A 24,369-nucleotide genomic window follows, 5' to 3' on the forward strand; every position below is an offset into this window, starting at 1 on the left:
GCCTCTCTGGCCCTGAGGGTCCAGAGCTAGAGTCCTGTCATTGACATCTGGGCTTTGGGGTCCAGTTTGGTCTCTTATTTCTTCCAGGTCAGCGTGGGTGCTGGCGATGGTGAGCAGGGCCAAGGCAGGGGGCTGTCTTTCATGGGAGGGGAGCGGTTCTCAGGCTTCCTCCACACCCAAACCTTTCCTGTAAGAGCCATGACAAAGCTGCCTGCCTTTGGGGCCTCAGTGTGGGAAACCCTGAAGCAGTGTTGGTGGTCTGCCCTCTGGAGGGTCAGGGGTTGGGGTACCCAGGAAGGCTCAGGGGTGCTACTCCATTATTTTATTTCCCCCTGAACAAGTCCCCTCTGTCATCATCCAAGACAAAGATTTTTTTACAATCTTATTGATCCAGGCAGCACCAAGGACAGAGCCACATGGCTCATCTGTACAGACTGGGTTCCCTCCAACATTTCCCCGCGCTTCTTGGGAGCTGGCACCTATGCTGGTCTCTGGGGCCCCAGGGACAAAGCAGACCTTGTACCCAATTCCTAACAGAATTACAGAATGGAGGGAGTGTGGCTGACATTGATGCTTGGACTGGTCTTTTCTCCCCTATCTCCTGGCCACCATTTCTTTGTCTTTTCTTGGGCCACTATGTTTCTGAGAGGCAGGTGGCATGGTGGGTTTACTGGACACTTTGGGCAAGTTCCTAATTTCTCTGTCCTCTGTTTTCCCACAGGGAATGGTCACTCTCTTCCTGGGTACAGGCTTTATCATTATTCAGACCTGCTTCCTAGTCCTGGCCCACCACTGACTGTGCCACCCTGGGCACGTCACCAGCCTTCTCTAAGCCTGTTTCCTCATCTCTAAAATTGGGACAATAGCCCTAGCCGGTTTGGCTCAGTGGATAGAGTGTCGGCCTGCGGACTGAAGGGTCCCAGGCTCGATTCCAGTCAAGGGCATGTACCTTGGTTGCGGGCACATCCCGAGTAAGGGGTGTGCAGGAGGCAGCTGACCGATATTTCTCTCTCATTGATGTTTCTAACTCTCTATCCTTCTCCCTTCTTCTCTGTAAAAAATCAATAAAATATATTTAAAAAATAAAATAAATAAATAAATAAAATTGGGACAATACAACTCACCACACAGGGTTGTTGTAAGAGCAAATGAGATCCTGCAATAAAAGCACTTAGCTCAGCGGCTGGCACCTGAGTAGCCAAGACTGTAGCAGTGAAGCGGCTCAGGAAAGGGAGGTTCGGAGAGGTGGGGTGACCTCCCCGGGGTCACACAACAAGTAGGCGGTGAATTAGGACTGGCACCCAGGTTTCCAGCTTTCCAGTTTCCTGCCCGGAACCTATGGAGATGACACAGTGGTTGCTGTGGGAGCTGTTGGGGGCATTAGGCTTGACCTCACAGTCCCTCGGTCCCCGCCTGCCCCTCTGCTGGTGGCCTTCAGGTACATGGTCAGTTCTAGCCTCCCCTACAGGAATGTCAGGGTTCAGGGCCCAAAGCTGTGAACCTATGCTGTGGGGAGAGGAGAGGGGAGCATGGGGGTGCAGGTCTACAGGCAGGACTCCTGATCTCACGTGACAGAACCTCAGGAAATGGACTGTGACACCAGCCACAGGTCGGTGGGAGGCGAAGCTTCAGGCACAGCTGGACAGGGCGCCCAGGAACCTGTGCATCTCCAGCTCTCAACTCTGCCATCCCTTGGTTTACCTCGGACGGTGTCTGCAGTGTGTAGGACAGTGCCCGGCACACAGTTCACCTGGTGCCAGCAGCTCCAGGCTCACTTCCCACCAGCTTTGCAAACCCAGTGGAACATCTGCCTCCTTCCCAATGTTCCAGCAAAAGCTCCAGAACTGACGGAGTCACCCCGTGAAGGCCTCCCATCCACCCCTGAGCCAGTGGTGGGGCCTGAGGAGCCCCCTCTTCCCTCATCGGCAGGCCTGGGTCACAGGCCCACCACGCCCAGATCCTCAAGACTCCAGGCAAGGAAGGAGGGGGTCCCGCAAAGGAACAACAGGAGGTGGGGCCCTAAACGTCAGAGGGGTCTGGGAATTGGGTGGGAAGAAACTGCTGAGGAGCAGAACGATGACTGCCAGCAGGGCAGGCCAGGCGGCTGGACCTGGGCCATCTCCTCCCAGCCGACTGGAGCCTGGTTATCTGGGAGGATGGGCGGGCCCTGAAGACACCAAAGGAGGCTGTCGGCCAACTGCACTGCTTGCAGCTAAACGGCTGGTTCTTTCTTAAAGAGAGACCCAAGTGATACATCTCCACAGGGAAAAAGCGGAACATCCTGGGGGTCCAGGCAAAGAACAAAGACCCTCCCACACCAGCTCCCGGGAGAAGGGGTTTATGGGAGGGTCCTGGGATCTCCCAGAGCCCTGGGTGGGAGGAGCTGCCACCCCAGGGGCATGACTAGTTAAACCAGGCACCACAGACTCTCCCTCTTCTGTCACTGCTGCCTTCTGAGCCCTGTTCTCTCCCTCTCTCTCTCTCTCTCTCTCTCTCTCTCTCTCATCTCCCAAGGCCACTTGTGACTTCTCAGCCCTGGGCTCACCAGGGCCATCACGGTGTCTGGCCTCCTCATCTCATTTCCAAGGCAGAACCTGTTGCTGACTTTGCCAACCTCAGCTTCCTCATCCGTAGCATGGAGATGGTCATTGTGAAGAGGAAATGAGATGTGGCTTGAAAAGCATTTTGCACAGAGCTTGGTGCACAGTCCATGTCCAGATTGTGGTGGGGATGACGTGAGCTCAGTGACGGACAGCTGGGCCTGGCACATAGCAGAGGCTCAGGAGAGGCAAGTTCCCTCTTTGCTCGGCCCGTAGAGGCTGGAGAGACACCAAAGGAAGCAGCTCGGGCCCCAAATTCCCCAAAGCTGCAGCTTCCCCTTCCCTGCACTCAGAATGGTTGTTTCAGTTCCCGCTTTAATTCTTGTTGAAACGAAGGTGAGGAGGGGAAGTGGGAAAGAGAAGAGAAATCAGCTTTCCTGCCCTCCCCGTGCCCTCCTCCTGCCAGGTTTGCCTGCTTTTGTGGTCAGCCTGCTACCACAGCTGAGACCAAAACTCCAAAAGGGGGTGGCTCGGCCCCTGCCCACTGTCTTCTGGGTGCCAGAGACACACTGTCTTCCGGAACCTGGCCTCAGGTGGACTTCAGGGGGCTGGATGCTCCCTGGGTCAGGGATGGGCTGGTGACTGGAGCACAGAGGACGTGATGACTCTGTCCGAGAGGCACCGTGATTAGCCCTGTCCGTCAGCCAGAGATGCAGGCTCCTTGAGGGTAGTGGCCCGTGCCAGGTCACACAGCAATTGGTGGTGGATCCCAGCTTATCTGACTCCTCAGGGGAAGGAAGCTGAGTCTTGCCCCTGCCATCCTGTGCCTTTGCTGCTAGATTCACAGGCCAGGGGCTGGGCAAGGGGGATTCCGGGCTAGTTTCCCAGCAGCCAGGCCAGCCAAGGTTGGGAGGCCTCTTCCCACATCCAGCCTGGTCTGGGCTGGTTCCTGGCTGGCTGGCAGGCGTGACTCAGGCTTCCAGCTCCTGCCTCTGGCCAGCAGGCCTGCTCATCCCTTCCAGATATGAGGTCCTTGGGGCGGGGGCAGAGGAAGAAGGGAGGCTGCTAGGTCATCTGCAGGGTGTCCTGAGACCCTAAGACCCAAGCAGCCCAAGGCGCTCCAACCCTTGTCAGCGCTTCCTTACGTCTAAACTGAATTGCTTCTGCAGCATAAACTGACCCGTGGTTGTTGACTGAATTGTAAAAAGGTTGTCCCTTCTGTGGGGTGAGAGACTGCATTCAGTGTTTCTGCTAATAGTACCTGGAGGGGGAAGGTGTCCGGCAGAGGAGAGAACTTGCACATGGGCGGAGCGGCCGGGAAGCCAGGTGGGGAAGGCTGAGGCTGGGCAGTGGCACTGGGGCTCTGCTTGAGGGTTTTATGATGGGCCAGCGCCCTCAGGCCTCCCCTCTGGTCCCTCTTTGCTCACTCATCCCATGCTCTGGCTGCAATATTTATCCTTCATTTCCCACACAAGGTAGGCCCAATCCCCACCTCAGTGCCTCTCCCCTGGGATGTCTCTTCACTTTTCCAAGTCCAAGTCCCCTTGGCCCTTTAAGGCCCGGCAACAGACATGTCTTCTCCAGGGGCCCTTCCAGGTCCCTCCCTCCCAGGCGTACCTATGAGCCCTAACACCTGAGCTCTCCCCGCAGGTGGCAGGAACTGAGTCCCAAGCCCTGCCCTGAGGCTGACACCCCCAGGAAGCCCTTGGAGCTGCTCCCATTCTTGGGACACACCCTGGTGGGTGGGACCATAGGAGTTCCGCGGAGAACTGGCTGCTGGACTGAAGGCCAGGCCTCCTTGCCCTTCTGGATCCCAGCCCAGCTCAAATCAGGCCAGGAGATCCATGCTTCTAACCCGCACAAGCAGCCTCCTAGCAGACCTGAGTATGCAGTAGGTGTTCAATTCAAGCACGACGGACCAAGTGTTTACCGGCAATTCAAACCTGAATGTTCTCAGTTTGGTCTAAACTTTTGGCCCTGACTTGGTTCCTCACTCTGCTGGCCTGTAAAATGGGTTCGGGGGTGAGGTCAGTGCTTATACTGTGCAGAATAAAATGGTTCTCTCTGCCTCTGGCAGCTCATCCTCACTGCCTGCTGGTGGCCATTATGACCACATTCTACCAAGAAGGCCAGAATCACACAGTGAATAGTGGCCAAGATAGAGCAAGAATCTGGGCCCACAGCTTTGAGTCCTGGTTTGGCAGCTGGACTAGCACAGGCAGGGAGAACCTCACTCAGGTGAGTTCTTAGAGGCATCACCTCCTAACCCCACAGCCCATACCTATCACTCCCAGTGAGCTCCGGGCAGCTAAAGGGGAAATGTGGGAATATCTGTTGGCAGATAGTAGACGTGCAATAAATGCTCTCGGAGAAAAGGAAGAGATCTAAAAAGGGAGGGAGAGGGTGCATAAGTGGATAGCCACATAGAGGACTGGGCACGTCAGCGAATGAGCTATTCAATAAATGGAGAACGAGGTGGGGGTGGTGGGTGGAGGAGTGAGTGACTGGGAAGATGGCTCTGGGCGTAACAGCTGAAGGAGGAGTCAGAAGCTCTTTAGTCACTAACCTGTCCATTTGACAGATGAGAAGACTGAGAAGAGGCTGAGGAGAAAAGAAGCTGCTGAGTCTATAGGGCTGACCTTCGACCAGCAGCCTCTGGTCTCCCTACTCCCCCCCCCTCTCTCTCCTCCTCATCACCCTCTTTCCTCCGCTGGGTGGGGGAGGGTTCCGGGAAGGAGACCTTTCCTCGACCTCCTTGCTCCTCTTAGGCCCAGTTTCCGCCAGACCTTGGTGTTAGGGTGTTAGGGAGGGGGTGGCCCCCACAGGGGCTATTTCAGTCAGAGACAGCCCTGCCAGGAAACAGAGGAAGCTGCCCGCCCATCAGAGGTGTCACAGCCTGGGCTGAGGGTGTGGAGCCTCATGTCTGGCTTCCCCTTGCTCCAACACACTCAGGGCCACCACGGCGCTTCAGGGACAGGAGGCTGCATGTGAGTGTTGGTGCATCTCGGGGCCGTGGGCCAGTGTGGAGTGGGGCTGGGGTCGGCCACAGGGACTGTGACTTTGGGCAGGCAGGCTGGGCTTAGCACTGACCTAAAGGAGGTCCACAGAGTTGGGGGTGCCCAGAGGAAGGGACCCCACCCAGCTGGGGGATCGGCAAAGGAAGAAGCACCCCGGCCGGTGAGCTCAGTTGGTTGAGCATCTTCCCGTGCACCCAGAGGTCACCAGTTCGATTCCAGTCGTGGGTTCAGTTCCTGGGAGGCAAGTGATCAATGTTTTCTCAGATCAATGTTTCTCTCTCTCTCTCTCTCCCCCTTGTTCTCTCTCTAAAATCAATGAAAACGTATTTTTTAAAAAAGGATAGGAAGAAGCAAGATTGGATGTGGAGCTTGATGGACACAGGGTTTTGAGGAGCAGAGGTGGGGCGAATGGCACTTTGTGTGAAGGGAACAGTAGATGGGGCGGCTGGAGAGGAAGCCTGGCTTGCTGGCCGTCTCCGTGTCTTGGGAACAGTGTGGTGGAGGGGCAGCGCTGAGGGCCTGGGGTACTTCAGCTGAGGCTCGAAGGCTCAGCAGAGGCTTGACTGTCAGGACAGGGGTTTGAGCTTTTCCCCAAAGGACAGAAGTGGCTGGGGTCTGAGCTGGTCTGGGCCTCAGGGTCTAAGAATGGATGACAGATATGATGGCTGTGGAGAACCAATGTCGCTGCTGCCTGGAGGCAGGGGCCAATCTCTCTCTCTCTCTCTCTCTCTCTCTCTCTCTCTCTCTCTCTCTCAACCAGCTCCTGCCAGGACTGGGAGAACAGCTCACCCCTCCTATGTCCTGGGAAGGCAGAATGGATGCGGGAGCCAGGTGACAGCCAGGCCTGGAGCAGACCTGAAGGTTTGCCCTGGATCCTCTCGTGCAGCACTGCGTCCTGCACTGAAGTCAGAGGGGTCTCTGGGGTGTGTCTGAGGGTGGCAGGCCCCTCAAAGAAGGGTTCAGGGGCACAGCACGGTTCCTTCCACCAGCTTCCTCCTCCTCCTCCCAGGACCCTCTGGCCCAGCAGGCTGCTCTTCTCAGGCCCTGCCTGCTCCACCTTCCTCCCCACCTGGGAACTCCCCAAGCGTCCTCACACCCCTCTCCACCCAGGGCAACCCCCCTCGACCATCAGGGGCTTGCTCCATCCTTCATCCTCTGAAAAGTCTCTTCCACCCTATGGGTCGCACTGGTCTCGCCCCTCAGACTAGTCCATATACTGAGTAGGGCAAAAATAGGTTTACAGTTGTTATTCTAGATAATAGGACAATAACTAATAAATAAAAATATAAGAATAAACCGCTTATTCTTGTAAACCTACCTTTGCCCCACCCTGTATAAGTATAGGTAAATGTGCGTATGTATTTCTGTATCTGTATCTATCTACCTTCGTCTGCATCTATATACTGTGTGCTCATGCACCCAGCAGGCAGTAAGTACTCATTAAATGCCTAGCCTGCAGAAACCAGAAAATGAATGCATGAACGAAAGAATGGCCTGAACAGTGAGTGAAGAGGCGAATGGATAAGCTGTACTAATCTTGCCTTCCTGGCTACAGTGGGGGTATCGCCAGGCCTCCTCCTTGGCCTCCCCCTTGTGCCTAACTGGTGAGCTGGGCACCCAGCACTAACTCATGGGATGAAATCGACAAGAATCTTAGGTGACTTAAGGTGATATGGCGCGTGATATAACAGACTGGAGAATCCAAACATCATTGTTTTGCAGTTGCCCAGAATCTGGATAAAATATTTTCATCAAAATCAAATTTTCAATTGGAAGAAATTAGTGTGGGGAGTTATGTTTTGCTCTATTATAACTTTTTAAAATCTCATAACTTTACTTAGCAGTATATCCACGTTAGGGACAGCTACCAATGGCCCTGTGCCAAGCACTGATCTTCACAACAGCACCATGAAGCAGGTACTATATCACCCCATTTTATAGACGGGGAAACGGAGGCATGGAGGCTGAGTAATGAGCCTCAGGCCACACAGCTCACACGTGGCAGAGCCGGGATTTGAACCTGGGCATCTGGACCAGAGCCCATGTACTCAGCCTCGACCCTCTAGCACCCTCTGAGTGCATTTGCAGGACTTTATATTTTTTCTGGGCCTCCGTTTCTCCCGTCTGTAACATAGAGAGGGGCGGGGATTTGACTCACTATCTCGGTGGCAGGTCCACGGAGTTAGGTCGTGAATTCTCTATGGACACCAGTAAATGTGAAAATGCCAACTGAGATGTGAGCAACAAGAAGTTGCTCATCCACCAGGGGCAAATCCTTCAGGCATCTGTGCTACCGGCTCCCCCAAACGTCAGTCTGAAGGGATGAGTGGAGGGATCAGGTGTGGGATAAAACAGCAAGGCATGGCGTTTATTAAGCACCTGCTGCATGTCAGGCCCAGCATGCATCTTTCTGATGAGGACATAGGCCCAGAAAAGGTAAGTGGAAGCCCTGGGTTGAACAGCATGGCAGAAGGGAAGGCAGGATTTGAACCAAGCCTCCTGATTCTCTGAAGCTGGGCTTGGAACTTCTACATTCCATGTCCATGGGCTACACCAAGATGCCTCCTGAGTCAGGTGGCTGGGCTCCGGCTCCAACTCTCACTTGGGCTCTGCCTCCAATTCACTAAGATTAAGAGGCCACTTCCCCCGACTGCGTCTGGATTCCCCTCCCTATTAAGTAAGCTGTTGATGTGGTTGCTCCCTCTGCCGTCTGCCTTCAGGAAAGCTGTTTTTACTGTAGTCACCAGAGGGCGCTGTGGCTCCAGCCTTTGCAGCCTTAAGTCAAGTGGAAGGAGGCTTAGGGAACTCCTGAATCACCTCGTTCCCTCTTATTTCACAGATAAGAGAACTGCAGCCAGAAGAAGGACCCTGGCTTTGGAAGGTGGAGCTCAGGCCGAGGAGGTAGATGCTGTCCTTGGTCGGCTCACGGTGCGTGAATATTTTGTTCATGTTGATTCGTTAAGAGTTACCACGGCCCTCTGTGCCTTGGGCCCGGGGCTGGACTCAGAGCGGCACCAGACCTGGCACTTCTCCTCAGGAGATTCCCAACCTGTGAAGGAGAGTCAAACAGGCAGGCCCACCAGGACCACCATCTCCGAATTCCAGGTGCCCGGGGAAGCCCTGGAGAGCATGATTTAGTGCCTCTAACCTCATAACATCCTGAGAAGTCGGTGCACCATTCCCCCATTTTTCAGCTAGGAAAGCTGAGACTCAGAGAAGGTCTATCAATAGCTCAAGGTCACATAGCCAGTAAGTAAGTTGGGATTCAAATCGAAGTCCATCCATCTCCACTTATAGAAGAGAGACATTTGACTCAGATTTGGAAGGATGACAGGAAGTTCAGCCCTAGCTGGTTTGGCTTAGTGGATAGAGTGTCAGCCTTTGGACTGAAGGGTCCCGGGTTCGATTCCGGTCAAGGGCACATGCCTGGGTTGTGGGCACATCCCCAGTAGGGGGCCTGCAGGAGGCAGAGGATCAGTGATTCTCTCTCATCATAGAGATGTTTCTCTCTCTGTTTCTCTCTCTCTCTCCCCCTCCCTCCCTCCCTCCCTCTCCCTTCCTCTCTGAAATCAATAAAAAATACATATTTAATAAAAATAAAAGTTCACCAGGAAGTCTGGTGAGAAATGGATATTATAAATAGAAATTACTCCTGGCGGGGTAGCTCAGTTGGTTAGAGTGTCATCCTGATACACCAAGGTTGTGGGTTCAATCCCCGGTCAGGGCACATATAAGAATCAATCAATGAATGCATAAATAAGTGAACAAAAAATCTATGTTTCTCTCTTGTATTCCAGGTTTTGTGAGGGCTGTGCGGGGTCTCTGTGGGGTGGTATCAGAGATGGTTCGGGGGGGAGAGGGACAAGGACCTACTGGGTGGTCAGTGAATGTGGTCACTGACAGATTGTGTGTTGCTTCCCCAGCCTCTCCAGATGTAGGAAGCCCGGTCAGGCAGCCATGGAGTGGCACAATGACACAAGCCAGGCTCTGGGCTCACCGCCGACCACCTGTGTCTACCGAGAGAACTTTAAGCGACTACTGCTGCCACCTGTGTACTCCGTGGTGCTGGCGGCTGGCCTGCCGCTGAATATCTGTGTCATTGTCCAGATCTGCTCGTCCCGCCGGGCCTTGACGCGCTCGGCCGTGTACACCCTGAACCTGGCCCTGGCTGACCTGCTGTACGCCTGCTCCCTGCCCCTGCTCATCTACAACTATGCCCGAGGTGACCACTGGCCCTTCGGCGACCTCACCTGCCGCCTGGTGCGCTTCCTCTTCTATGCCAACCTACACGGCAGCATCCTCTTCCTCACCTGCATCAGCTTCCAGCGCTTCCTGGGCATCTGCTACCCTCTGGCCCCCTGGCACAAGCGTGGGGGCCGCCGGGCTGCCTGGATAGTGTGTGGAGCCGTGTGGCTGGCTGTGACAACCCAGTGCCTGCCCACAGCCTTCTTTGCCGCCACAGGCATCCAGCGTAACCGCACTGTCTGTTACGACCTGAGCTCGCCTGCCCTGGCCACCCGGTACTTGCCGTATGGCATGGCGCTCACAGTCATCGGCTTCCTGCTGCCCTTCGCTGCCCTGCTGGCCTGCTACTACCGTCTGGCCCGCCGTCTGTGCCGCCAGGACGGCCCCACAGGGCCTGTGGCCCAGGAGCGGCGTGGCAAGGCAGCCCGCATGGCTGTGGTGGTGGCAGCCGTCTTTGCCATCAGCTTCCTGCCTTTCCACATCACCAAGACAGCCTACCTGGCGGTGCGCTCGACGCCGGGTGTCTCCTGCCCCGTGCTGGAGGCCTTTGCAGCCGCCTACAAAGGCACGCGGCCCTTCGCCAGCGCCAACAGTGTGCTGGATCCCATCCTCTTCTACTTCACCCAAAAGAAGTTCCGCCAGCGGCCACACGAACTGTTCCAGAAACTCACAGCCAAGTGGCAGCGGCAGGGGCGCTGAGCCCCTGGGGCAGGACAGACCCCAATATCTCAGCCACAGCTATTTATTGAGCCCTTGTTTGGACCAGGCCTTGTGGGCACAGACACAGGGCAGCCCGAGCCTGGCCCTGCAGAAGGTCCCGTGAGCCATGGAGAGGTGGAGAAGCCATGTGAAGCTGCTCACACAAATATATGTGACATGTACCGTAACTGAGGAGTATGCTGCATGCTTTGGAGTCACTTATAAGGGAGTGAGGGAAGATGGGGGTGGGGAGGAGTGAGAGCTTCTGGGAAGAGGCATTTGAGCTGGGTTTTGAGGGATGACTATGAACGGGGCATGATGTTCCATTCATTCAGCAAACCTTTACTGACACGGTGTGTTCAGGCCTGGGTTGGTTGTGGGCCCCAAAAGAACCAGACCCATACAGGCTCCCAACTGCTGGAAGGATTGAGGCAGTGATGTAAAGGCTGTGACTGAGGGAAGCGTGGCTGTGGGGACGGAGTGCTCGGAGGATGCCCATGACCCAGATCAAGAAGTCAGGAGAGATCTTTTTGGGGGGTGAGGGGAGGAAGGGGAGCATCTGAACCAGATGTTAAAGGCTGTTGGGAGCTCTGCCAGCGGAAGGGGGGAGCATGTCAGTACAGCCTGGGCCAGCCCTATGCTAGGCGCTGCCCTGGGGCAGACAGGCAGGGAGCTGGGGTGGGCGGCATGTGGCCTCCTGTGTGTGAAAGCGGAAAACGTAAGAGCTGTCTTACGGCCACTCTCCAGACAACCAACGGCAGGAGGGGGGCTCAGCAGGAGGAGAAATCAGGGAGTGCTTCTTAGAAGAGGCGGAGCCTGAGGTGGGGAGGAGGCTCCTGGTGAAGGCATTGTGCATGCAAAACCCAGAGGCAGAGATGCGCTGCGCTGGGAGGTAAAGCAAGTGAGCTTCAACTCAGCCCAGGGGTTGGGTGTGTGCGGAGTGGGGCGTTAAGAAAAGAAGCTGGGTGAGACCAGAGCATTAAATGCCAGGAAGAGCCCCAGACCCCACTTACCCTCCGCCCACCTCTTCCAGACTCAGGGTATCCACCAGGCCCCTCCAAGTGAGGGGAAGTGGCCCTTCGACATTGCTTCATTCTAAAAGGAGAGTCAGCAGCTCAGGAGAAAGAGCCACCAGGGCCATCAGGAGGCTGCAACATGGAGGTCCCGTGTCAGGGGCCTGCTGACCGGTCTCAAGACAGACTGCTCTGCCGGCTTCCCCTGTTCTGCCCTCTCAGCTCCATCATTCTGGCCTGCGGGTGCCTGGAAGGCTGCCCAGAGGCCATCTCATATGGACGCATCTCAAACTCAGACCTGAGCCTTAAAAAGGCTTGTAAAGGCATCTTCACTGAAGGTCCAAGGAGGCAGCAAAGGGAAATACCAGGCGAGGCCCTTCCAGGTCCTCACCTGTTCTCCCCCTGCGCACCGCTCCCCTCAGCCACACCTCTGCAGAGCCCCATCCTCTCTGCTCTTTTTCTCTCCTCCCCCACCCCACCCCTCACTCCTCCTCTAGGCCTTATTCCCTCCTGCGGAACAGTCCGGCCTGCCCTTGGCTGCTGGTATACCACACAGACCCGGCATGGCGAAGTCTTCTTTTTCAGAAGGTAGAGGGAGGAGAGGGATGGGCAGAGCGATAGGGCAAGGACGGACTATATAACTGATTCAATATCTTCCTTTTAGCCCCACCTTATTGCCAAGGCTGTTGGGCAATGAGCACTCAGAGAAGGGCCCTGGAGGAGTTAAACTCCATAGAGGTGTCTTGCAGCTGGGGGAGGAAGTGGGAGCACCAGGCCCGGCCCACTTTGGAATCCACTACAAGTGCTGTTGCTGGAGAGGCTTACAATTTGGACAAAAGGAACTTTGATTTTTTGGGGCTACAGTGAGGTAGACACATGGTGATGTCAGAAGAAAAAGGCTAGTTCTTTTTTTAAAAAAATATATTTTTATTGATTTCAGAGAGGAAGGGAGGAGAGATAGAAACATCAATGATGAGAGAGAATCATTGATCAGTTGCCTCCTGCATGCCCCACACTGGGGATCGAGCCTGCAACCTGGGCATGTGCCCTGACCGGGAATTGAACCGTGACCTGGTTCACAGGTCGACGCTCAACCACTGAGCCATGCCAGCAGCTTGGGTCTTTGACCATCCGAGTTTGGGGCCACTAAGTGCAGATTTTTACTTTTTTAAAGCCCTAGTGTTGTTTTTTTAATCTTTGTTACCCACAGCCCAAACAATCCCCTTTACCCAGATTCCATCCTGGTAGTAGACCTGGGTGGAGGCAGGCGGGGTCCTGACCTGGGGTGGAGCCCTCCACCCGGTGGGAGCCAGGAGTCCACAGGGTCTGGAGACGTCCAGGAAGGGTTTTTGGAAAAGGTGCAAAGCCTGGGGCGGGGTTACCTCACCTTTGGCTGGAATCTGAGGGGGTGGATGGGATTCTTGAAGAAGAAAATAAGGGGGCTGAATAGAGTCCTAGAACACCAACATTAGGGGACTGGAGAGGAGGAGGAGCCAGAGAAGTGGAGGTAGAGGGGGGCCGGGGCGTGTCTCTGAATTATGGTGATGTGATGAGGCAGTGGAGTTGGGTGAGAAAGGGAGGGGCTGGAGGAAAGGAAGTTTAAGTGATGGATGGAGAAGTAAAGAAAGGATGGTTCTGAGAGAGACCAGGCTCAGGGACCAGGCTCAGGGAAGGTCAGCAATTGAGGAGGGGGGGGGGGGGCGGGGGGGGTACAGGACCAAGACGGGGAGCCTGGGAGTCAGGGACCAGGGCTTGATTGGGGAGATTTCCATTCAAAGTAGGAAAAGCCTTGGGGCACTGGATCTGTCCTAGCAATGGATGCAGCTGCCTCCTCCCTCCCTCATTCATTTAACAAACATTCTCTGTGCTCCTTGGAGATGGTGCTGGGAACCCTGAGGCAGCTCAGACCCAGACCCAACCCTCAGAAAGAATCCAGGGGGCTGGGGATGCAGACAAGGAGACAGACAGTTCATCCAGTAAACATTGATTGAGCACCTACTGTATTCCAGGCAGCATGCTGGCAGTGGGTCCCTGCCCTCGGGGAGTTCCTAGTCTGATGGAGAACGACAATAATGAAATAACCACAAACACATCTGAATCATTACAATTGAAGAGTTCAGAAACACATACAGAGGGCCAGGGGCACAGAAGGTCTCCTTGGACCAGTGGTTGGCAAACCGTGGCTCGTGAGCCACATGCGGCTCTTTGGCCCCTTGAGTGTGGCTCTTCCACAAAATACCATGTGCGGGCGCGCACGTACAGTGCGATTGAAACTTCGTGGCCCATGCCCAGAAGTCGGTTTTCTGCCTGGGCAAGTTTATTTTTAAGAAGTGGCGTTAGAAGAAGTGGGGGGTGTCGGTCGGTAGGTTGGGCGACGGGAGACGCGGTGCGGTGGAGGCGCACGGGATTCATGCAGGAGTTGAGGATGGGAGAGTTGGAAGGGGTCGACCTCAGCGAACGTACCTCAATCAGATTGAGGACGTTTTTAGTAAAGGCCAGTTTAGGAGTACCCTAATTAAGTTAATAACAATGTACCTACCTATATAGTTTAAGTTTAAAAAATCTGGCTCTCAAAAGAAATTTCAATCGTTGTACTGTTGATATTTGGCTCTGTTGACTAATAAGTTTGTCAACAGTACAACGATTGAAATTTCTTTTGAGAGCCAGATTTTTTAAACTTAAACTATATAGGTAGGTACATTGTTATTAACTTAATTAGGGTACTCCTGAGTCTTAGGAAGAGCCACACTCAAGGGACCAAAGAGCTGCATGTGGCTCGAGAGCCGCAGTTTGACGACCACGGCCCTAGACAATAAGCTCTTGGAATGGTCAGCAGATGCTGGGGACCACACGGGCCCTGACCCAGTGAGAAGGGCAGAGAAGGTTTCTTAGCTGAAGCCCAATGGCCTCAGAAGGCAGTAGCTCAGTAAAGAAGAGCTGTCACTAGGCCTGTGACTTTGAACAAACCCCTCACTTCTCTGAGCCTCTGTTTCCTTACCGGTAAAGTGGATACTGCTATCAGCTCTCCCTAGGCCACCAGGGGTGTTGAGCATGGAAAGGTTAGAGCAGAATTCTCATGAAGTACAACAAAGTATTATAACCCAACAGAAGAATGGATAAGAGGCGCAAAGAGGCACTCCATAGAAAAGGAAATGCAGATAATCAAAAAACCAGAAAAGCCCTAGCCGGTTTGGCTCAGTGGATAGAGTGTTGGCCTGAGGACCGAAGGGTCCTGGGTTGTTTCCAGACAAGGGCACGTACCTTGGTTGCAGGCTTCTCCCCAGCCCAGGCCCTGTTCAGGGCACATGCAGGAGGCAACCAATCAATGTGTTTCTCTCACATCAATATTTCAAAATATTGCACAAAAACGTGCCATGTCTAAAAATCAATGGAAAAATATACTCGGGTGAGGATTAAAAGAAAAAAACAAACAAACAAACAAAAAAAACCCAGGAAAGATATTCGGTTCCAGCTTGACAATGCCTCCTCATGTGGAGTAGCTACATGCTCACTGCCCTGAGCTCTTCTGCAAATGTGCACTGGAGTGTGCACACACTCAGAGCAGCACTGTTCACAAGTGCAAACACCTGGAAACATTCAAATGCCCACCCGCTGGAGAGAGGATGAATGCCATATTCACACATTGGAATACTGCACGCAGCCAGAATGCACTACACTAGCATACAACGATATGGATAAATATTAGCAGCATAATGTTAAGTAAAAAGAAGTTCCCCAAATTACATACAGCAAGATGCCCTTTTTGTAAATTTAAAAACAACTAAGATTAAAATGTACACTTTAAGGAAATCCACAGATGCAAAAAAAAAAAAAAAACTATATAAAAAGGGAATGATGGGCACAGGAGGGGATGGTTATCTTGGGTGGTGGGGCAGTAGGAGAATGGGTGGGGGAACTATATAATGAGATGTAGGACATTGTAAAGGTCCTAGTTGTTTTGGTTTTTTGTGGGAGTCAAACAACTGGTGAGAATGTGTCATGCACAAAAGGTTATGAATCATCCAATTCTGTGCCTTGAGGTCTAATTATAAAGAAAAGAAACAGGACAATCTCAGGACGTTCCTATTTGATTTTGGAATGGAATGGTCAGGAGATGCTGGGGATTACAGGGGCACTGACACAATATGAGGGCAGAGGTTTCTTAGGAGTCAGGAGCCAGAGTTCTTTCCTGGAACTCATTGCTGCTGCTTATTATTATTATTATTATTTTTTTTTAATTTAAAGTATTACATATGTCTCCTTTCGGAACTCATTGCTTCTTACTCCTCATCTTTCTCCCCGTTAACGACCTGAGGCCCAACATTATCCATGACTTTGACCATCATAACCTTTCCACCTTGATTTCTCCAATGGGTTCTATAGCTGTGATCTTGCTGAGTAGACTCACGGAGGAGATGGATTATTGTTTTCATTCCCCTTTCACAGGCAGGAGCCTGAGCTCCGGAGGAAGAGTGTCGGGCTAGCTTCACCGGGCACATCTGTAAGGGTGACTGCACTGGGCCCGGCTCTGGGCTCCCAGCATAGTGTTCCTCTCTCCACCCTGATGCCCAGTGCTCCCAGGCCCTTCCTAGATGAGTCTTTTGAGGACTGAAAACACCCAGGTCCCTCTGAGCCAGGAAGATAACTGTGTCTCACCCTGAATCAGAAGGGGCTGGAGGTTGGAGGACCCATGAGGAGCTGTAAGCGGCCAAGCCACTCTCTGATTGGGTGAGCTCCCCATTGTTGGAGGCCCAGCCTGGATCCTTAAACAGGGGACTCCTGATCCAAAGCCCCAAGCCAGTTCATCTCACAGCCACGCTGCAGGGGGCTGGGATCCCGTGACCCGGGTCTCCATTCTGCATCAGTTTGCCCATCTGTGAAATGGATATAAGAACCTCTACCCCAGAAGAGACGTGAAAACAGAAGATGACAGGGTGTGAGTTTGGAAAAGTATACATTTCAGGTGGTAGGGGACATCATTATTGGAAGAGAGCAGTGACTCCTGGGATGAAGGTGCCCCTGCCACACTACAACTGCCTCAAAAGAGGAGAAAGAAAACTCTAGAAGAGACAAGAGTCTGACTTCAAATAGAGGCAGAGAGAGGCCAGACCCACTCCCTACTTGTCAGATGTGGCAACTGAGGCCAGGGATTTACCCAAGGTCACACAGCAAGGCAAGGGCCGAGTGGCACTGGGCCAGGCAGGGCTTGCTTCCTCATCATCCATTTCCCAGTAAAGAGAGAAAAACGTGCTTGCCCCCCCCTCAAGGCAGAAATGAGACAAAGCTGCAGTGAGGGACTCACAGGGAAGAGGCTGGTCGCAGGTCACAGAGAAAGAGCTTTCTTCTCCCTGCAGAGACTTTCCACAACCCCAGGGAAGCAGCAAGCAGGGCCCGGGGGCCTGGGCGAGTCCTCCTTCTCTCATGCGGTCACAGGCAATCCCTCCAGTGTCTACCATCCTGCCCTTTGCCCATCCCTGCCCCTCTCATCTGGACCAGGACCTCCTGCTCCCAGGTCCTCCCATCTGAGTCAGGCCCAGCCTCAGTCCTCTTGGGCTGAGGGGACCAGAAGGACCCTCTGCTCCTGGGGAGGGTGAGCCCAGAACCCAGGAGGAGGAGGCTGCTGGGGCCAGGAAAGGCTGTCTGGAGGAACATGGTGTTTGAAGCTCCTGAAATCTGAATTTGAGTCATTGCAGTCGCTGCCATTTCCCAGCTGTAACACTGTTGGTCAAAGTTACTTCTCCTTCATGACCCATAGAAGGGGTAATATTATCTACCTCCAAGGGTGGTTCAAGGACTAAATCAATGAAATAATATTACCAATACATCCAAGACGCTGCACAAATCCCCATTCGTCCACTAGGACGCAGCGCTGTCATGCATTTAAACTGGGCCAGGGAAAATGAATGGGACCTGGTAGAGGCCGGTGGGGAAGGGAAAACCCCAGTTTTCCCTAGGACGCAGAGACTTGCCAAACCAGACTGGGAGCAGAGGCCTGGGGGAGAGGTAGGAGGGAGAAGCGATCCACACCTTTCCTGTCAAGGAGGGTGGAGCAGCCGTAGGTTTGGCTGTGGCAGAGTCGAGGGCGGTCCTATCGAAGCTCCTTTGGTATGTGAGGATGGAGAAGGGAGTGCACTTTGTGAAGCGATTAATTTTTAAAAGGCTCCAGGCCCTAGCTGGTTTGGCTCAGTGGATAGAGCGTCGGACTGCGGACTGAAGGGTCCCTGGTTCGATTCTGGTCAAGGGCACATTCCGAGGTTGCGGGCTCGATCCCCAGTGTGGGGCGTGCAGGAGGCAGCCGGTCCATGATTCTCTCTCATCATTGATGTTTCTATCTCTCTCTTCTTCTCTGAAATCAATACAAATATATTTTAAGTAAATAAATAAATAAAAATTAAAAGGCTCCTGAAGGAACTAGGAAGCAACTGAAAGGAAGTAAAGGAAGCGGTCTTTCCTACCCTCCGAGGGTTTCTGGGTGGTGGGTGCTGATTTACCTGCCCAGGATTTCCAGGGGGGGGGCGGTGGGCAAACCCGGCCGGTAGAGGGCGCAAGAGCCACGTGCCCTGGAGCTCAAGGGAAGGAGGCGGCCCGGCGCCGGGCGGGCAGCTGGAAACCTGAGAGCGGGCGGGGGCGTGGTCGCAGGCGTGGGACTGGTTGGGGGAACCTCGGAGCTGGACGGGCCGCAGAGGTGGGAGGGGCGGGGCGTCTGGGGGCCCGAGGGGCTGGACGGGGTCGCAGTCGCAGCGCGATTCTCCTCCGACGGCCCAAGAAAGGGCGTGGCGAAAGGGCGGGGCGGGGAGCGGCCGAAGCCCGAGTCCGCCCGCGGCGCCCACGACTCCCCCTGGCGGCGAGCCCGGCCCCTTCCCCGCCGGAGAGCCGCGTACCTGAGTATCGGTGTGCACGCGCGTGTGGGTCCGAGGTTGCCATGTTGGTCCCTGGGCAGGAGCTGTTGGACCGCAGGGGGTGCAGCGTCCCGGCTCTACGTCCGCGGAGCTGAGCGCACTCAGAGCCGGCGGGTGTCGGAGTGAGTCCTTCGGGGGCAGCTCGGGCCGCGAGGGTCGCTGCCGCGGTCTCATCCTCGCCTTTGGCTCCTCCCCGCTTCCCTCCCCACCCCCTACTCCCGATTCCCAGCCTTTGGCGCGCGGGGAGCCCACCCCCTCTTTGGGGTGGAGGCCCCGCCCCCCGCCCCCTTTCCTCCGCCACAAAGTTTATTTGCAACAAAAGGGAGCGAGGATCGAGCAGCCAAGAGGGAGGGAACAGGAGCTGGAGCGGGAGCTCGAGGGGAGGGAGGCAGGCGGGCCGGCTGGCGGGCGCGGAGCAGCGGAAGGGGATCCGGACCGGACCGGGCTGGGCCTCGCGCGATGCTCCGGGTCGCACCGGCCGAGGTGGGGGCCGGGCCGGGGGGTCGGCGCTGAGGCGGGAGGGGCCGCGCGGGATGGAGCCGCAGCCGCCCGCGGCCGCAGAAACTTGAGCCGCAGCCGATCAAGCTCTGCTCGGGTCTCTGCGCCGTCTCCCCGCCAACCCCCTCGGCGGCGGCTGCCGGGCCCGGGCCTTCGGACCTCGGCCGCTGCGCTCCTTCGGGGCGGGGGCGCAGGGGGGGTTGGCCGTGGCTCCCCGAGGCCAGCCCCCCCGGAGTGAGCGCCGCCACCATGGCGGACGGGGCGCCCCGGCCCCCGCTGTACCGCAGCGTCTCGTTCAAGCTGCTGGAGCGTTGGAGCGGCGGGCCCGGGCCGAAGGAGGGGGCCGCGGACACCGCCGGGCAGCGGGGCCGCGCCGCGTGCCGGCCGGTCGCCGCCGTCCCGGGCCAGCCCTCCCGGCGCGTGTCCAAGCTGGCGTCGGGGCCCCCGGCCGCCCCCGCGCAGCCGCGCCCGCTCCGCAGTCTCTCGCCGTCGGTGCGCCAGCTCTCCCGGCGCTTCGACGCGCCGCGGCCGGACCACTCCGCCGGGGCCCGGGACGGGGGCGTCTCCCCCGGGGCCGTGGAAGAAGCGACCGAAGGTGCCGTGCGCGGGGCCTGGCCCAGCGTCACCGAGATGCGCAAGCTCTTCGCGGGTCCTGGCTCCAGGCGGCCCAGTGCCGACTCCGTGGCCTCGGGGGCGCCAAGCCCCGACGGGGCCGCGTGGGAACTCCCGGCCCGGGAGCCCCGACAGCCCCCGACGCCGCCTCCCCGGACGTGCTTCCACCTGGCGGGCCTGCGTTCCGCGCGGCCGCTGCCCGGCCCGGGGACCGAGGGGAGGCGGCGGCGGCAGCAGCAGCAGCAGCAGGAGCGGGCGCAGCGTCCAGCGGATGGTTTACATTCTTGGCATAGCTTCTCCCAACCGCAGGCCGGGACCCGGGCCTCCCGCTCCTCCTCCTCCTCCATGGCCTCCTATCCTGTCGGCAGCAGCGGGGCTGCCAGCTCCAGCGAGGAGGAAGAGGAGGGCCCGCCGCCGCTGCCGCCCGGGGCGCAGAGCCCGGCCTACCACGGAGGCCTCTCCTCCGGCAGCGAAGAGGACCAAGATGGTGAGGGCAGCCGCCGCTGGAGAGGGAGGCCGGGCCCTGGGCCGGGGAGCGCCCTCTTGGATGAGGACTGTAAGCCAGACAGTTGTGGGTTAAACCTGAGCAGCATGGACTCGGTTAGGGGAGCCGGAAGCCTGGAGCCCCCGACATCTCCCAGAGCCCCTGGCGAGGAAGGACCCCGGGAGTGGGGTACTGACTCACCTCCTTGTGCACCGGGTCCCCCCCAGGAGGGACTGCGGTCTTTGTCGGACACTGTGGGGGGAGCTTTCCGAGTGGCTAAGGTGAGCTTTCCCGCCTACCTGGCCAGCCCATCCGGCTCCTGTGGTAGCAGCCGCTATTCCAGCACGGAGACCCTCAAGGATGAGGACCTGTGGGCCAGCCGGGGCTCTGGGAGCTGGGGTGTGTATCGTTCCCCGAGCTTTGGAGCTGGAGAAGGGCTCCTCCTAAGGTCCCAGGCTCGAACCCGCACCAAGGGACCCGTGGGCACCGCAAGGTCATTGAGGGATGGAGGATTGCAGCTGGACAAGAGGCGGCAGCGCAAGTCCCTGTCAAACCCAGACATTGCCTCAGAGACCCTAACGCTGCTCAGTTTCCTGCGCTCGGACCTTTCAGAGCTGAGGGTCCGAAAGTCTGCTGGGCGCCCCGGGGACCTTGGGAGTAGCCCCTTAGATGGCAGAGACTCACCATCAGCAGGTGGCATGGGGGGGCAACTTGGGCCCATGGCCCCAGCAGCCCCAGCAGCACCTGGCACCCGCCCCACGCTCAAGGATTTGACAGCCACCCTTCGAAGGACAAAGTCATTTACCTGCTCTGAGAAGCCCGTGGCCCGCCGCCAACCCCGCACCAGTGCCCTGAAGCCCAGCTCCTCTGAGCTCCTGCTGGCAGACCCCGGCGCCGAGGAGGACCCACTGCCCCTCATTGTTCAGGATCAGTATGTCCAAGAGGCCCGCCAGGTTTTTGAGAAGATCCAGCGCATGGGTGCCCAGCAGGATGATGGAAGTGACATCCCGCCTGGAAGCCCTGAGTGGGCAGGGGACATGGCCCACGGGCAGCGGTCCCAGGAGGAGCTCTCCGGCCCGGAATCCAGCCTGACAGACGAGGGCATCGGGGCAGACCCTGAGCCTCCTGTTTCAGCCTTTTGCAGCCTCGGCACCACAGGGGTATGGCGACCCCTTAACTCGCCTTCGGCCCAGACCAACCAAATCCCTGGGACTGAAGACAGTGTGGGAGGGTGGTCCCTGGTGGCTCCTGATACTCCTCCCACACCAGGTGCCCTCCGCAGGAGACGGAAAGTCCCACCTTCGGGCCCAAGTGGGACTGAACTGAGCAACGGGGAGGCAGGGGAGGCCTACCGGTCTCTAAGTGACCCAATTCCTCAGCGCCACCGGCCTACCACCTCTGAGGAGCCCTCTGGGTTTTCTGTGGATAGCAACCTCCTGGGCTCACTGAGCCCCAAAACAGGGCTTCCAGTAGCCCCAGCCGTGGATGAGGGCTTGACCAGCGGCCACAGTGACTGGTCTGTGGGCAGTGAAGAGAGCAAGGGATACCAGGAGGTCATTCAGAGCATTGTTCAAGAGCCTGGTGCCTTGGGGCGTGTGGTGGATGACAGGGTGGCTGGCAAAGCCCCCAAGAAGAAATCGTTGAGTGACCCCAGCCGCCGTGGGGAACTGGCAGGGCCTGGGTTTGAGGGCCCTGGAGGGGAGCCCATCCGAGAGGTTGAGCCCACGCTGCCTCCATCCAGCAGTGAGCCCATTCTTGCAGATCGACAGGCAGAACCAGGAGAACCTAGTCCTGCCAGGGGCCGGGCACAGTCTGAGATGGCTCTGCCTGAACCCCTGTCTACCTGCCCCAGTGCCCACCAGGACTTCCACCTTGACCCTAAACTGGCTGACGTTCTGTCCCCAAGGCTCATCCGCCGTGGCTCCAAGAAGCGCCCAGCCCGGAGCAGTCATCAGGAGCTACTGAGAGAGGAGGGCCATCAGGCCCGACCCTCCTCCAGACATGTTCGCCATGCCAGTGTGCCTGCCACCTTCACACCTATCGTGGTGCCTGAGCCACCGACTTCTGTTGGCCCCCCCGTGGCTGTGCCAGAGCCCATGGGCTTTCCTGCCCGAGCCCACCCCACATTGCAGGCACCATCCCTCGAGGATGTCACGAAGCAGTACATGCTGACCCTCCACTCTGGCGAGGTGCCTGCCCCAGTGCCAGTGCCAGTGGATATGCCATGCTTGACTCCAGTGGTTGCACCGCCCTCTGCTGAGGCCAAGCCCCCGGAGGCAACCCGGACTCCAGAAGAGCCTGCCCCGGCCAGCAAGTGCTGCAGCAAGCCGCAGGTGGTGAGTCCTTCGTGGGGGGCCGTCAGGGTGGGGCTGAGGGAAGGCCATGGGCGCTGACTTCTACAGGAGTGCTCAGTGGGCAGGTACCCAGGTCTGAGGTGCTTCTCTGGTCCTGGAAGTGCTCAGACAGTTTTCAGAGTGTTCATGACAGAGGGCTTCTACCTGTTCAGGCCCCAGGGGCTTCAGGCCTCTGCTAGTGCTAACTCAAAGCTTCTTACCTGCTCCAAGGTGCTCTGGGTGATAGTTACACAGGGTTTTAATCTTGTCCTTCAGCTGTTTTTCAGGGATTGACTTTAGAGATTCCTACCTGGTTCTTTGTTATAAATACACAAGGAGATGGGAGAGTGATGGAACTTTCTAGAGAGCCTTGCTGCCCCATTAACCAGACCCCTTGTAGGATGTTTGAGGCTGGGGGGCCCACAGTTGACTTGGGTTTGCCCTCCCCCAGTGGCTTTCCTCTGATAGATTAAAGTGTGGGTCTGTCCTGGGCCTGGGAAAATTGGAGAGGCATTACTTTATGGAGTAGTAGAGAGGGCTCTGTAAAGTACATTGATGGTCCTGGCCTTTCTCTGACTTAACCTCCTCATTATAAAAGCACGGGGATTGTGGACAAGGTGGTTGTATGTCTCCAGCTGGTGATGCCAAATTTTGGGGGAGTCATGGGTTGGAGTTGGGGTACTCTTGAGGCCTGAGGTTTGCTGGAGCCTCTTCTGATTAGAATGGGGGCCTCTAGAGAAGGGCTGGGTCAGGGAGGGGGGTGGCTGGAGGTCAGCAGACAGCAGCCTTGAGAGGTTCTGACCCCCACAGGCAGGATTGCCTCTGTGGGTCAGGGTGGAGGTTCTGGTCCATTATGCTTCTCCCCACCCCCATCTCCTTCCTGGTGACTGAGATGCTTTCCCCTTCCTCTGGCTTCAGGTGCCCCTGGGGTTTGGGCTGTGGGTTCAGGTAGGTTCCAGGTGCTTAATGCTAGATTTGAGGCTCTGGGTTCTGGTCCTATCACGGGGATGGCCTCGGGGTTATTTCAACCCGTGACCTGTACTCCCACTGTGCTCCCTGCCTGAGTAAGAGCCTGGAACCGCTAAATGCTGGACTAATTTGGTCACTCCCAGCGCTCTCACGCCCCTTCTGAATTTTCTTTCTCTTTGTTTTTCTCTCCTTGTCTCCAGTTCCCCCTGGTCCTGCCTCTGATTGGTGTCTCTCACGGAGACCAAAGGCTGCAGAGTCAGCAGGCAGGGAATGGGGAGAGGGGAAATTTGGGGTCTGTCCTTCCTTCTGAGCCTGGTAAGGCAGCTCAGGTGCCCCTGACTTCAGTGCCTGTTGTCTTTGGAACTTGGGGTTGGGGGAGGGTGAGAGCAGGGCAGCTTCTGCCAGGAGCCCCTCCCCAGCTTCCTTTCCTATATAATTATCTCCTCTGCGAGCCTTGAAGACTAAATTAGGGGGGAGAGCAGGGGTGAACCAAGGGACTTGAAGAGACTGGGCTGGGGGGCTGGGGGGCTGAGGGAGCAGCTGTTACTCCTATGAAGAGGCATTGAGATCCAGAGAGGAGGTGGGAGTTTTTGCAGAATTGGCTCCTTGTATACCTTCCAGCACCTTCCCTGCCTGCCTGACCTCAGGGGGAAGCTTAGGGTCCCCCTGCCCTCCAGGGCCTATGCGGTGGGACATATCTGCCCATAACATAGGCTTCTCCCTGCCCTCAGTGGAGGCTCTCTCCAAGCTCTAAGCCTTTGCCTGCTCCAGTCCTCCCACCTCTCCAGGCCCAGCTTGGTGTCCCCTCTTAGGGGAGAGAATTGGTGGCCTGTCATAGCAGACAGGGTTTGAGCTCCGGCTCCCAGTCCCTGTGAGGCCTTGGATCAGTCACGTCTCTGTTCCGTGCCTCACCTTCCCCTCCTGTAGAACGGGGGTAATGGTCTCGGTCTGACAGGCTCTTGTACAGTGAGTGGCTGGTACAGTCACTTCCTTCCTGGGGGCAGGAGAGGGGAAAAACAGGCCCCACCACTCCAGCTGCTTCCAGTGACCAGCCTGGGCC

General features: G+C 56.6%; 2 protein-coding genes across 8 annotated transcripts in view; both read left to right on the top strand.

Moving 5' to 3' along the window:
* The window catches only part of P2RY6 (pyrimidinergic receptor P2Y6), a 44,858-nt gene extending 34,148 nt beyond the window's left edge, over positions 1 to 10,710 (top strand). For 4 of the 7 annotated variants that reach the window (XM_070425583.1, XM_070425584.1, XM_070425585.1 and 1 more), the window contains exons 2-3: positions 8,397 to 8,485; positions 9,481 to 10,710. In XM_070425583.1, the coding sequence (XP_070281684.1) occupies positions 8,463 to 8,485; positions 9,481 to 10,501 (1,044 nt within the window). In that variant the 5' untranslated portion in view covers positions 8,397 to 8,462 and the 3' untranslated portion in view covers positions 10,502 to 10,710. Of the gene's footprint in view, positions 1 to 5,461; positions 5,528 to 8,396; positions 8,486 to 9,480 lie in introns of those variants that run through there. The other 3 variants (XM_070425588.1, XM_070425590.1, XM_070425586.1) reach the window with 2 other exon arrangements.
* An 8,229-nt stretch (positions 10,711 to 18,939) lies between these two features.
* The window catches only part of ARHGEF17 (Rho guanine nucleotide exchange factor 17), a 56,531-nt gene continuing 51,101 nt past the window's right edge, over positions 18,940 to 24,369 (top strand). Inside the window, exon 1 of the mRNA XM_070425582.1 lies at positions 18,940 to 22,343. Within this exon, the coding sequence (XP_070281683.1) occupies positions 19,161 to 22,343 (3,183 nt within the window). The 5' untranslated portion in view covers positions 18,940 to 19,160. The remainder of the gene's footprint in view (positions 22,344 to 24,369) is intronic.

The sequence above is a fragment of the Myotis yumanensis genome, unplaced genomic scaffold (assembly GCF_028538775.1).
Source record: "Myotis yumanensis isolate MYYU_CA2020_CCGP unplaced genomic scaffold, mMyoYum1.0.hap1 SCAF_10, whole genome shotgun sequence".
NCBI lineage: Eukaryota > Metazoa > Chordata > Mammalia > Chiroptera > Vespertilionidae > Myotis > Myotis yumanensis.